The 14584-nt window shown below is 40.5% G+C and overlaps 1 protein-coding gene across 2 annotated transcripts; it reads left to right on the top strand.

Annotated features, from left to right (window-relative positions):
* The first annotated feature begins 453 nt into the window (after positions 1–453).
* LOC145391379 (uncharacterized) lies at positions 454–14126 on the top strand. 2 transcript variants are annotated; one of them, XM_080265978.1, is made up of 7 exons: positions 454–522; positions 3068–3201; positions 3363–3434; positions 5702–5909; positions 7057–7303; positions 8633–8900; positions 13684–14126. In XM_080265978.1, coding segments are annotated over exons 3-7 (951 nt in total). In that variant the 5' UTR covers positions 454–522; positions 3068–3201; positions 3363–3432; the 3' UTR covers positions 13910–14126. The 2 variants fall into 2 exon arrangements, with proteins under 2 accessions (XP_080122104.1, XP_080122105.1); XM_080265979.1 differs by lacking the exon at positions 3068–3201 and having other exon boundaries at positions 486–522.
* Positions 14127–14584: the final 458 nt, after the last annotated feature.

Raw genomic sequence — 14584 nt, 5'->3', positions numbered from 1 at the left:
GGGCAACATAACAAACTTGCAAGCGAGGTGTGCAGGAATACTGAGGTTCCATAATGTGTATGAAGTGGCACGGGGTACTAAAAGGTGACTTGGACGTATGTTGTAAGTTTCAAGCATTACACTCCAGAAACAGTTGATACAGTGGAAGAAACATAGCAAAAAAACAACGGGGAAAGAGATTTAACGTAAAATGTGCACTTACAACCGCAAAAATAACCTGAAAATGTTAAGTCTATCAGGAAACATTGATTTGGTAAGATGCTTCTGTTGCCTTAGGAAAGCCTATGTTTACCTTCAACAGAGAAGAGGGGAAATGAGTACTTTATATCATAATAATATCCTGCAACATATTTTTCCCTGGTCCCTTTGTTTTACTTCTTGTTGGGAAATCCGATTCAGGGGTGTGAACTGTGAACTGCGATCAAACAACACCGAGTGGAAGAAGAAGAAGATTGAAGTTTGTTTACGGTGCCTACTGCCCAGCCCAGAAGTGTACCAAACAGTTTCTTCCATCATACCCAAGTACAAGATTGTTGCAGTTTTTTTTATCACCGGTTGGAGGGATGTTTCGCGTGTGATACCAGCGGACTGTCAGAGAAGTGTTCAAAAATTCGGCTTTAGGGACAGCTATTGACCACTGCAAGGAGTACCTCTGCAAATGCTCATAATTTCTGGTGCACTGGGTGTTTTTCTACTAAATCCTTCAATATACAGTAATTCTAGTTATTGATACTTTACCATATTGGCGCAGGTCTTTCAAATTTTCTATTCAAAGGAGTCGCACAGGTTGGTTGGGATAAGTTAGGGTACAAGTTTGGGCCCGATGGGATTTAGGAACTTGTAATGTTAGGTATAGTGGCAATCCTGGGTGGTTAAAATCATAGGCAGTTTGAGGCATGAAGCTTCCCCCCCCATCAGGTTAAGTTGGTGAGATCGTCAATAAACAAGCTGCCGCATGTGTCCAGGCAGCTTCCTTTTTTTTCCCATTTTTATTTGTCATATTTCATCAATGTATGTGGGTTTCTTCTGTTGTAATCTGGTGTGACTGCACAAAAAATCTGTAATTACAGTACTGCAAAGAATAAGAATGAAAACCTAAAGCCGCAAGACCGCCCCATGTGGTACACCATGTCTGATGTAAACGAATGCATTTATGACAGAATATTAAACCTCACCGAACCAAACTAGGACTAGGGAATTCATATCCGACCAAGATCAAATTGGTATTATCACTGAGCACCTTACTTCATGTCCAACAGAAAGTTAATGCTTGCTTATTTAGTTTTACAGTACTTCATAGGATATCATTAAATATAATAAGAGTTTTACACCAAACCCATGCTGGGAAAAACCAACTGGTCTACATTATATTACCCATAATTCAATGGAAATTTTCTTCCATAAACATCTTACAGTAATTAACTGTTCCCAAGATATTAACTGAACTAGCATCTTAACAAAGAGTCAAAAAGGTAGTCTCCATTTTAGCTGGAATGAACAAATCATTCATATAACCTAACAAAAGATCACTAGAAAAGCTGTGTTTTTACATTAAACTAACATACCACCACATTACCTAACCTTAATCAACCCACGCTACCTTACTGTGTCTGGGAGGGACATGAAATGTTGGTGGCTTACACACAGGACAGCAACATGTCCAGTGTAAACAAACCTGGATATTCTAAGGGAGTTTAAATTGCTCTCCTGGATATATTTAGTTTTTGTTCATTTTCATTTTTGAAGGCTCCAAAATGCTTGCAAGCATCAGCCTTGGTCACCTAATGGTGGCTCTCCATGCTGCTTGATCTCTTGCAGCTTCCCTGTTTAGTCCCTTAACCCTGAAGTCACACTCATTGACCACCTCACCATCTCTCTAGGAACTCTGTCAAGGGTCTCCTCAAAATCAACAGAAACAAAGTACAGTTCCCATTTCTTTCCTACATATTTTTCCTGAAGCTGTCAAACAATGAATATGACATCAGTGGTCCTTTTGCCTGGCATACACTCAAACTGCATCTCATCAGTATTCACTCTTTCTCTAATCATACCTTCTGCAACTCTCCATTACCTTCATATCTGGTCTATAAGCTTTATGCCTTTATAATTTCCTCTTTCCAGGGCATCACCCTTCCTCTTGTACACATTTACAATTACACTCTTCAGCCAATCATCTGGGACAACACACTCATATATAATCATATTTATCAGGTCAGTGACTAACCTCACTCCTATATCTCCTGAGGCTTTCAACATTTCAGCCATCAACCCAGACGCACCTGCTGCCTTCCCCATCTGCATCCAGCCTATTACCCCACTCACAGTAGCAGCATCAATCAGAGGCCAAGGGCCAAACACTGGATCTGCTGGCTCCAAACCATCCCTGCCCCATTCGAACTCCTCATTCAACAACCAGCTGTAATACTCTCTCCATGCATCTTTAATATTCCCACTGTTCACCACAACCCTTCCTTCATCATTCTTCACACACTGTTCACCTATGATACTCCTATTCTCCCTCTTCATCTGAGTTGCCACCTCAAAAATCATATTCATCCCTTCCACACAATTAAGGTTACCAAGTAAAAGTCTCTGTGACTCAAACTTCGCCCTATAAACCTCTTTCTAGCCCTACGCTTGGCAGCCAAGTATTGTATTACTCTTTGTTACCACCCTTCTTCCAGTCCCGGATAAGCCTTCTTTTCTCCTTAACTACAGCTTCTATACCCTCATTCCACCACCAAGTTACATTATCTCTTGGTGAGCCTCTTGTCCATCCACATACTGAATCAGTAACTCTCAAGGGGTTCATTAACACTTCTGTCAATGTCTCACCGTTCTTTACAGAAGAAAAGTTGCGCAGAATTATTTGGTCTATAATTTAGACCTGTTTGTGAGTTTTAACATATTTTACTTAATGATTCCATACATATACTGTACTTATGAAATCATAAACAGAAGAGAAAATTATAAGACAAGAAATGTGTGTTCAAAGGAGTGGAATACTTTCAGTGTTATAGAGGGAATATTAACCAACTCTTAGATGCTTTTAATTTCTAACTGGCAGGCTGGCATATCAGAAAACTTTTAGTAACATATCAGGAATAGTGGAAAAAAGCTGGATGGGAGGAATACCATTGGATATCCTGTTGAAAATGAGGGATTTGATGCAAGTCTGAGGGAGAAATAGCCATTTTACAGGTGAAAACTTGATATACTTTATGCAGTTGTTGTTTGCATGGCCACTTCATTGGTCCCAAATGCCTTGTAAAATTTGGGTGTACTATATAAAATATGAATAATTCATCCAAGTCTATGCTGGAAGAGTAACCACATTTTTTTTTTTTTTTTTCCCTATACAGCACTGGTAGAATAATACAGTGGCTGTCTCAAATCAGGCCTATCACAAGCCTTCAGCATCTACAATAAAACATGTAAGTTTGTAAAGACAGTACAGTACTATGGGTGACAAAAATATTGGTGCACGATATGCGTGAAACATTTGGGATCATAGAACAAAGGTATCGTAAATGAAATATTAGTGTCCAACCTATCACATGCTGGTAGCCCTGATGTCGGGAGGTGTCACATCGCTAACTAGCAATATCCTCTTGCAAACATATAGCAAATGTTATGTTTATCTGAAGAGACATTGTTAATACTGTACACAATGAGACATTGGTAATGTACAGCAGTTGTCTGAATGTTTTTGGTGGGCATCGAACCCCCTGTGCACTGATACTTTTGTGACCCATAGTACACACGTCCATAAAATCACCCTTTGCTCTATGCCTTTCTAGTGTATCTATCTATCTATTTATCTATAGCCAGACACTATAATCCCATAAGGGATGGTCGTTTGTCATCGAGTTAGCTAGTTGTCTCATGGGAAGAGGCACTAACCCTCCGTCAACTCACTTGCTGACACATAGGCAACACAAATGGGGTAGTTATATGATTACCACCCAGCACTGTAAATGGTTTCCTGGCTTACAGGAAATGATCAGAAAGGAAACTAGAGATAAAGGTACTGATAGAAGTAAAGGAATAGTAAGAGGGGAAATTAAAGATCAGTGCCAGACTCATGCTGAAAGCCATTAATATGTTAAGTGCAATGATAACAGTTTCACAAGTCCTGAAAGAAGGATGGTAGAAAATATGAGGAAAATGAGGCAATCACCAGTGGTTTATGTCTGACAGATACCATACTAGCAATCAGAGAGATTATAAGACGAAAGCTTTTTCAGAATCTTCCTGCTGAAGACAGATTAAAAAACCCTGGAATGCAAGACATGAAAACAGTTGTGCAGTAGTTAGAGGGCTAGATATGGTATCGGCAACCTTTTCTGGGGAGGCAAGACTGTGATCTCCTGTTTTTTAAATGCACTGTGCCCAAGCACATTACAATGACTATATCATATATATATATATATATACATATATATATATATATATATATATATATATATATATATATATATATATATACTGTATATATATAAATACATGGAGCCTCTGTGGTACAATGGTAGAGTGTGCGTTTCGCACGCTGGTGGACACGGGTTTGCCTCCCGCAAGGGTAGTAAAAACTTTGGGAAGTGTCCTCCAAGACACTGATCGGTTTGGCGGACACAAGGGGTGCTGTGGTTGAACCAGTATCGTATACTAGTATGCTTGCACCCAGTCGGCTTAAGGGGGGCCGATTACACTTGGTTCACAGATTACACACGCATCCAAAGCCACTCCAACATTACAATTACACTCACAAGCACTTCACATCATACATAGAGTCTCTACCAGACAGCCTAAGCCACTTGTTAGAGATACATTGAGTGTATCGTCCCGACTTCGGTCGGGATAGGCCGGTCCTGCAGTGGATACTCAAAACGGCTGATGATGATATATATACTGTATATATATATATATACATACTGTGGAGAGGATGGAGGGTGAAAGACTGACGAAGAGAGTGTATGCGAGTGAGGTGGAGGGGGGGGAGAGGGAGGGGGAGGCCGAGGATGAGATGGAGGGATGGGGTGGAGAGGTATATGAGGGAGGGGGGTGTGAGTTGGGAGCAGGGCAGTGAAATGGCAGGGGACAGAGCGATGTGGAGGCGATTTGTTTGTGGCCACCCCAAACGGGATTGAGGCATCTGGCAATAGATAGATAGATAGATAGATCTATATATATATATATATACTGTATCTATACAGAGAGAGAGATAGAGAGAGAGAAACTATATGAGGTAGCTTAAAAGTACAAAGTAACAAATGGAAACAATTACTATAACTTGTCATGTACTGTTAATGCAGTTTTGGCCTTCACTGTGATGATAGAAGGATACCGTACTGACATGGCTTGTCAACTTTTTTTTTTTTTTTTTTTTACAACCCTTTTCTTTACTGTTTTTTATCACTGTCTAGCTGAGTGTAGTGTGGCAGATTATTTGATGAATATTGTGGTACTGTACAGTATCGGTACTACATAAAGCCTTACTTGACATGTGTATTTTTCTTGTCTATCTTGTAAGTTACTCTTCTTCACATCTTGTACAGTACTGGTATAGCATGAAAGCTGCTGCTGCTGCTTTTAGTTGTGCATTTTAAGACTTATAGACTAATGTTGATTGTAGACTTCCTTTATTTATTCCTGTACAGCGTATTACAGTAATTCAATAATGTGCTTTGGATACGAATTTCAGGTCTGAATACTGGAAGTCAAACCCTCGAAAATTCTGTGATTTTTGTAAGTGCTGGATAGCCGACAATAAACCAAGTGTTGAATTCCATGAACGAGGGAAGAGACACAAGGAAAATGTACAGAAACGACTGGCAGAAATGGGTCGCAAGGGCCAGGAGGAGTATGAGGCTAAGATGCAGGAGGAAGACTTTCTCAAGGCCATGGAAGAGGTACTGTACTGCTTAAGAAATACCCGTACTGAAGATGATTTTGTACAGTATTTGCAGGAATGTGTAATAAACAGTATATATCATCATCATCATCTTGTCTTAATCTCTGATATCATTCATGGAGTGAGTAGGGTTAAGAATCCAGTAAAGGAAGGTAAGAAGGAGCAAAAAACTGTCAACAGATAGCTCTGTAAAAAAAAAAAAAAAAAAAAGGCCATTCTTCCCAATACAGTACTGTATTCTCAATTAAGGAACTCTGAGTGCCTGCCAAACATGACAAACTAAATAATGGAGGTTAGACACTTACATTTTTAACCCATGGTACCTTCAGAGTTCTTTTCCAGAGCAGCAGCATAAAAATAATATGAGGTGCTCTGTGGAGGAACTCTGAAGGCACCATGTGTCTAAATCCATATTTTATCCTCCATATTCTCAATTTTGATTTTGACGTATTCAGTTATTCCATGGAGCATCTTAATTCAACCTTTCAATTTCTTATGCTTCTTTCTATAGGAAATCCAATCACAGAACATGGTGAAATTTTTTTCGGTCTATCTGATGGAGCCAGGATTTCGAAGGCTTGAATGATGAGTGAATAGAAGCATGGCCCATTGAACTGGGCTTATGTTACTCTCGCCTATTATAACAGCCTTGAACATGGCAATAATTCACTTAGGTTATACACTCGTAGAATGAACAATATAAGCTTCATATGCTGTTCTAACATCACCAATATGACCTCTGTTACTGTATATGTGTGAATGTAAGCCAGTCTCATGGGTAAATTGGCCCTGATTTTGGAGCAATCAACAGCTTTTCGTATGTCAAGTATATACAGTTTATCAGTTGGTCCCATTTTTAGGCATAACATGTGATCATTTCTGAAGCACATTTTCACTTGGGGGAGGGGGAAATCTCCATCTGTGCATTTTGAAATACAGATGTAACTGATACTGTACCAGTTTTAAAGATTATCTTTGGACATTTTTAGGTTATGAATGATCTCTGTTTGTGATAATTGTAGATCCTACTTAATTTAATCCTTTGGTGGGGAAAAAGCTCTGATGGTGAGGATGATTTACAATATACTGTATATGGTTAGCATTTTAGTTCTTGACTCAAATAATAATTACCCTCTTTCTCCCAGGCTGCTCTGAAAGCATACAAAACCGACATAGAACACAATCCGGACATGACAGGCACCAAGATCAGCGAAATTGCCAAGGCAAACAATGCCGAGTTGGTTGTGGGCAAGAAGAAAGAAACATCGGAAAAAACTAAGGAAAGTGACAAAACTGATGAAAGGGAAGATAGCTGTAAACCCAAAGTGAAAATGTGGCATGAAGTCAAGGCACCTGATGGCCAGTCTTACTACTGGAACACAGCGACAGGAGGTTGGTCATGTTGTAATTTTTCATGAAGGGAAGCTGTACAGGTGCAGTACTGGTACAGTACTTCCATACTCTAATACTGTACTTAAATGGATACACTCTATCATCAGTTCTTGCAGGCTGTGCTGATGTTATGATGTTACTTTTAAGTATCTTAACATCACTGTTTGACTTACAAAGTACAAATTTACATATTGGAAAAAATGAAGCAAAAATCCCCACATGTAGGGACTACCATAATGCATTGCAAGAAAGTGAAAGAAGTGCAGTATTAGAAATCTTTAATGTGCAATACATTACAGTTGTAAAAATATAGGTAAAAATCACGAAACTATATTAAGAATGAATTTTTTCATCACTTGAGCATAAATGTCGATTAAACATCGTCATCATCACCATAATCTAATCCAGTGTTGCCTAATGAGGAGTGTAGAAGCCCTGGAGCCAGGCAAGTTGGTCCTGACATTTAAGACGACAGTGACCAGCCTCACTCATCCCCGAGTGGCTTTACGTATGCAATAAACCTCAACCATCCGTTGGATATAAACCTGCATCGGCTCAATCTCATTGGAGCACCTTAATTACCCACTAAACCACCAGGCGCCATAATTTGGTTTTATGGTTACCATCCGGGTTAGTAAATGGTTTCTTGGTGTCCAGGAAACCATTTGTCTTGTCACTTAGTGTAGAGCCACCCACAGACAGAAAGAAGAGGGAAGATTGAAGCTAAGAATTTAGAGTAAAAGGATCATCTACAGTATGCAGTATTTGAATGAACATACTGGATTGCAGTCATTCATATTTGAATTAATTTATTGGAATGCAGTCTTTTACAAAACTGAACAACTTTTAGGAAGAAAAATATTATTTCTACTTAAAGTTAGTTGGTGGATGGCTGCCACCATCACAGGAGGTACAGTATTATCATGGGAGGGATGCGAGGTCAAGGCCTGGTAGCTAGCCTTACACAGCACTTCCAGGTGGGGAAATCAACCACATTTGCAAATTAGTTAAAGTCCGGGCTGAGACTACTGCTTATATTGTATATACTATACACTACTCATTCTCTTGAGGGCTATGCCTCCTCCATATCCCTGCACCTTGCTATGTGGAAGGACCCTGCCCTGACCTTAGCGAGCCACTTTGTGCCACTGGGGTGGAGCAGCAACAAGAACAACAACTAGGTTCATATGAAGACCAAAACCATTATTACTTCCTTGCACTGTACTTTCAATTATTAGTCTTTTAATGTATAACTGTGCTTATGAGAAGAAAAAAAAAATCTAACTGTGAAATGGAAATATAATTATTCATAACTGCTATCTCATACAGAAACCAAGTGGGAGCCTCCAGAGGAGGGATACCTTTCCCTCACAGAACAGAAGGAACTGAAGAACAAGAAAAATAAAACGAGCAAAACCAGTAGCTCTGTAAGCAAAACCAGCAACTCAGGAAGCAACATGAATAACAGTGGTAAAAGCTCTGTACCACAAGATACCAAGCCTAGAAAGCAGGAAACCAGTTCATTGTCATCTGCCCCAGTTTTATATGGCCCTGCACCAAAAGCAGAGGCTTACTCATCATGGCAAACAATACAGAAGTAAGTTTGTTTGTTTGTTTTTAATCTTTAAAATGTATAACTATCTGTATCTAATGGAAATTCTTCACTGTCCTTGTGATTTTTTTTTTTTTCTTTCTTTTTTTAATGACTGTGTTCCTTGAGGCTTAGCTGTCCTTTTACGTGCCACACACCTGAACATGTTCTCACTTTAGCACTAATATGCAGCATTGATACTGACTACATATTAGGGCATTCTCATTCACTACTTGTGTAATGGTATGACTGAGGATATCTTTATGGCATGTTGACTAATCTTGTGGAAGATCAGTAAAATCTGGTTCAGTGCAATAAGAATAATCAAACTCTTCCATGCCCCAACCTGGAAGTGAATTCACATCCTTTTGGGTAATGGACCACCTTTTATCCCCATGACGACCACTTCCCTTGACCATCTTGCATAAACTACAGGTATCATAATCTGAGAGATATAAGAGGCAGTGCCACCTGAAAATATCACCAAACCAGATTGTCAGTGGAACAACAATGCAGTTTGGTTAAGACATAACTTTCAGAACAAGTTTCTTTTCCATTTTATGAAATACTGGTGGCATTTCCACTCTTTGCCTATCTTCCAAAGTTTGAGGTGCATTCCCCAGCCTTCTGGGTGGTAGGTTGTGGGCAGAATCCCTCTTATTTTAGGTGCTTACAGAGAGCAGACATAAAAGTTCTGTTTCATCAATAATGCAGATTTTAAACTGGAGAGCTATTTCCTTGAAATATTGTAGAAAACTACTGTATGTATGACAGAATAAGAACCAGTGATGTTGATTTGTATAGTAATGGCACAATTTGAATTTAGATACAGTATGTTTCCTTTTCACAAGAAAGAAACCAGCTAAATATGTATCTCTCTATCTATCCGTCTAATGCCAGATGCCTTAATCCCTTAAGGGGTGGCCACAAACAAATTGCCTCCATGTCGCCCTGTCCCCTGCCATTTCACTGCCCCGTTCCCAGCTCACACCCCCCCTCTCTCATACCTCTCCACTCTTATCCCTTCATCACATCCTTAGCCTCCCTCTCCCCTCCTCTACCTTACTAACAAACAGCTAAACATAAAAGACAGTTAAACATCCCCAGTATATGTTTTAACATACTGCGAAACCACCCTCTGCTGTTAGTGCCCTTATACGGAAATACCATCCATCACCCAATCCTATGTTGCCCCATGAGGAGCGTGGGAACCCAGGGCTAGGAAAGTTGGTCCTGACATTTAAGATGAGAGTGACCAGTCTCACTCATCCCTGAGTGGCATTAAGTGAGCAGTAAACCCCAACCACCCCTTGATTATAAACCTTCACTGGTCCAATCCAATTGGAGCGCCTTAATTACCCACTAAACCATCAGGTGTCAAAATTTGGTTATATGGTTACCACCCAGCATAGTAAATGGTTTCCTGGTGTACAGGAAACCAATTGGCTTGTCACTCAGTGCAAAGTCACCCACAGGAAGAGGAAAGAATGAATGAAAGAAGGACAGAAGAGGGAGTGTAAAGTCAACCGTAGGCAGAAGTATGAGGAAAGAATGAAAGAAAGACAGAAGAGGATGGAAGGAAAGAAGGATGGAGGAGAGGAAAGGGCAGAAACCTGAGAGCAGCACAACATTGAGTGAGTGGATGGTGAGCGCCCTCACCTACCACAAGTACGGAAATACTTGCTTGCCAAATGTAATTACAAACATCACATGTACAGAGCACTTAACGTCCCACACTACTGTGTTTATACCCTCATCAACGTGAAAAACTAGATATGTGACAGTTCATGCTATGTGAGTGGGAAATATATATCAGATAAAGCCAGGACTCCAGGGGATTGAATCATGAGTGAATGGAAGTGTGGCCCACTGGATTGGGAAAATTGGGCTGTCTGGACATTGCTACTCCTCACCCTGCCCTAGGTTGGGAATGGAGGTCAGGATAACGACAATGATAATGATAAATGTATACATATTTATACTGTATATATATATATATACACAGTGTATACAGTATATATTTTTGTGGTAGGTCAGGGTGCCCACCATCCACCCACTCATTGTAATGTTGCATAATGGTCTCTGCACTGAGTAACAAGCTAAATGGTTTCATGTACCCAGAAAACCATTTACTACACTGAGTGGTACCATATAACTGGGTTTTCTGGCAGGGTTAAGTGTCCCCCAGAGTCTCCACCTAAAATCAATAAATCACGGCAGATGTTTCGCACAGCCTCGGAGGGCCCAATACCTGCCCAGGGCCCCAACCAAATGGGCAGATTCACATGGCCATATGGAATGCGACAGGTGTGAATGAGGAAAGCAAGAGGGTGGATGTAGTAAATGTGTTCAAGAGTGCTAGATATGCCATGATGGCAGTGTGTGAAACTAAGATAAAAAGGTGTGAGGTGGAGTGGGAGTGTGTAAAACGTGTAAGGTCGGGCATGAATGGGCAAGGAAGATGCAAGGAGAGAGTTGCTTTGTTGATGAGTGAAGTGTGGCAGAGTGGAATGAGAGACTACAAATGTGCCAGCTTGAGAGGTACGGTATGTATGCCAAATTCAAGTTTGAGAAGGTGAAGTGGCAGTCACTGTAGTGTATGCACCGTGTGATGACAGGAGTAAGAGAGAGGAAGACAGTTTTGGGATGAGCTGGATGAAGTAGTAGGAGAAATGCCCTGGAGTTATAAAGTGTTTGTAGAGGGTGACATGAATGGGAGAGTAGGCACTGGTCCTGTGAATGATATTATGGGTAATAACGGTATACCTGACGAGAATGATAATGGAAGTGACTGAAGGACATGTCAGGAAAGGAGGTTGTGCATTTGTATTTCATATTTCAAACACAAAAATGCACATAAATATACATGGTATTGAGGGAATGAAGACTGTGTTGAATGGGAGCCTGATTGATAACGTGCCCGTAGAGAAATCGATGCTGGGAAGTGTTGTTGATATGAGGCCAGTAAGAGGTCAGTGTGGAAGTCTGTCAGATTATAAGATTGTGGTATGCAAGATCAAGCTGAGAGGAATGAAGAGGACCAATAGAGAGGGGAACAGTCAAGGAGAGAGACTGAAAGGCATGAAGCTGAGGATCAAAGAAGTGGCAGATGAATACAGGGCCAATGTTCGGGAGGAATTAGAATCAGTGAACTGGAATGAAATGGATCTGGACAGCTTCTGGAATGCATATAGGGACTGCTTAGTTAGGAATGCTAAAGCAGTGTGTGGTGTGGAAAGAGTAACAACAAAGAAGAAAGGTACAGCATGGTGGGATGAAGAGGCTGAGACAGCAGTGGGGGAAAAGTGGAAGAGAAGGCTACAGTCGATACAGGACAGGGGTTCAATTGAAATAAGAACTGAATATACTGAGAGCAAGAGGCATGTAAAAAGACTAGAGAAGAGGAGAGAGAAGGAGGTAAATGATGATCTACAAAGAAAAATGAATGCAAAGTATAGTACTCTGAAAACAGGAAGTTATCCTGAAAAGAGGTGTGGAAATGTACAAGTGACAGTGGAAAGAAATGTGTGTGAAGGATGTATGTGATAGGTTATTAACCCACGGGGATGAAGTAAGGACCATGTGGAAAGAATATTTGAAAGTCTGATCAATGGGAATGGAGTGAGCAAAGGAAATAACATTATTGGTTTTGGGGGTGTACAGAGAAGGAATGCAATGTCAGGAAACATGACACTCGCAGAGGTGAAGAACGCTGTGAAGCAGTTGAAAAATGGGAAAGCAGCTGGGGTTGATGAGGTGTGTGCAGAGATGATTAAGTATAGTGGAGACAGCAGAATGAGGTACTTGTTGTAAGACAGCATGGACGAATGAAATTGTGCCAGTCGAGTGGGAAAAGGCATTGATTGTACCCCTGTACAAAAATAAAGGTGAGTGAAGTAAGTGCAAGAATTATCGTGGCTAAGTCTATTGAGTGTTGTACAGAAGGTACATGGATGCAGTATTACAGAGAAAGTAAGAGAGATATCAGAAGCCCTAGTGAGTGATGAACAGGGTGGCTTTAGGTGTGGCAGAGGATGTGTGGATCAATTATTAGCAGTGAGACAGTTGGTGGAGAAGGCTTGTGAGAAGGACTATAAGGTGTTTATGGCATTTATGGATCAGGAAAAAGCATACAACTAAATAGAGAGAGAAGGATTGTGGAAGGTTTTGCGCATGTAGAGTGTAGATGGTAAGCTGCTAGGTGCCGTCAAGAGTTTTTATGATGGTAGTGAGGAATGTGTAAGGGTAAATGGGCATCTAAAAGAATGGTTCACGATCAGTTTGGGTGTGCAACAGAGTTGTGTGATGTCCCTGTGTTTGTTCAATATATATACGGATCGGGTGATGAGAAAAGTAAAAACATGAGTAATGGAGAGAGAGATGGCGTTGGTAATGCATGGTGATGGATAGAATATCTCAAATTTGTTGTATGCTGATAATGAAGTGTTACTTGCAAATACCAGACAACAGCCTGGTGAATTAGTGCAGAGTTGTGCTGATGTCTGTGAGAATCATGCCTTGAGAGTAAATGCTGAAAAGAGTAAAGTGATGGTTACTGAGTGAGAAGGTGACTCCCAGTGTGATGTTACAGTGCATGGAGAAAGACTGGAATTGGTGAGGGAGTTGAAATACACCCTTCCTGCTCTGTCTGCATCAATGGTTCTCGACTGGTTGGTATAAAAAACTTTAGGATGGCCTTGGCTGGTTTTGAAGCTGAATTAGGTTTGAGTAATTGTAGCATCTCGGTATTAAAATATAATACGTAATATCATTATTCTGTTCCTGACAGAGAGCCAGAGCAGCAGCCTGTAGACTTGCAGCTCCCACAACCTTTGGTGCAAGAATACTGTGGTCCAGAGTTATCTTTCCAGAATCCAGTGTCTTCATTCGAAGTCAAGACTGTTTCCTTGGGGTCTGGAGAGGCAGAAGGTGGTAGTGGGAGCAGCATTGGCTTCAAACGGAGGAAAGTTACTCAAGATAATCGCAAAATAATGAAGAGAATGAATGATTTATAGGGATAGTTCATCTATGTATACCATTACTTGTCTTCAATATAAAACCACTATTTGAAGATAAATCTATGGTAAGAAAAACATATAGGGTACTGTTTATTGAACTGTGTCTGTACTGTCATTAAATTAGATGACGTATGTAGGAAGAACAGATAATTCACTGCTGTGGGGCAGTGAATATCTATTCAGAAGATAATGTATACAGAATTAAAAGAAAATTCATGGAGAACTTGTTTTTATGGGAATGATTAACCAAACCAGACAGTAAAGTCAGAATAAACTTACGAAGTCCAACACCTCAACATCAACACACTCAACACTACACTGCTCCCAAACTTCCTCATTTGTGTGTCTGCCTCCTTTCAGGAAACTCATATCTCTTAACTCTTGAATCTTGGTGCAGGGAGAGCTCCGCTGCCTGGTTATATGACAGTCCCTCAACTCCTTTGCTATCCTCTGCAAGGAGGAGTTACGCTGGAGGAGAAGGCAACTTCAGTTTGCAATCTGACAAGTTTACGTTCAGATGGACCTGGGGCAGCTCTACTGTTTGGTTAAATGTCTTAACTCCTTCCTTATTTTCTGCAAGGAGAAGGATGAACTACAAGAGAAGGCAACTTCAGCCTGTAGTCAGATGGACTCACATTCAGATGAACTTGCAACATCAAGAACAAAAACTCT

The sequence above is a fragment of the Coenobita brevimanus genome, chromosome 18, assembly GCF_032717465.1.
Source record: "Coenobita brevimanus isolate Jiangsu-jjx chromosome 18, ASM3271746v2, whole genome shotgun sequence".
Classification (NCBI taxonomy): Eukaryota; Metazoa; Arthropoda; class Malacostraca; order Decapoda; family Coenobitidae; genus Coenobita; species Coenobita brevimanus.
The sequence above is the reverse complement of the archived record's forward strand: the minus strand, read 5'-3'. Positions and strand labels throughout refer to the sequence as shown.

Bases quoted from the DNA above. Each gene is read 5' to 3' on its own strand.
- LOC145391379 (XM_080265978.1), top strand. The intron at 7,304-8,632 runs GTTGGTCATGTT...TATCTCATACAG, and splicing joins CTGGAACACAGCGACAGGAG to AAACCAAGTGGGAGCCTCCA. The intron at 8,901-13,683 runs GTAAGTTTGTTT...TGTTCCTGACAG, and splicing joins TCATGGCAAACAATACAGAA to AGAGCCAGAGCAGCAGCCTG.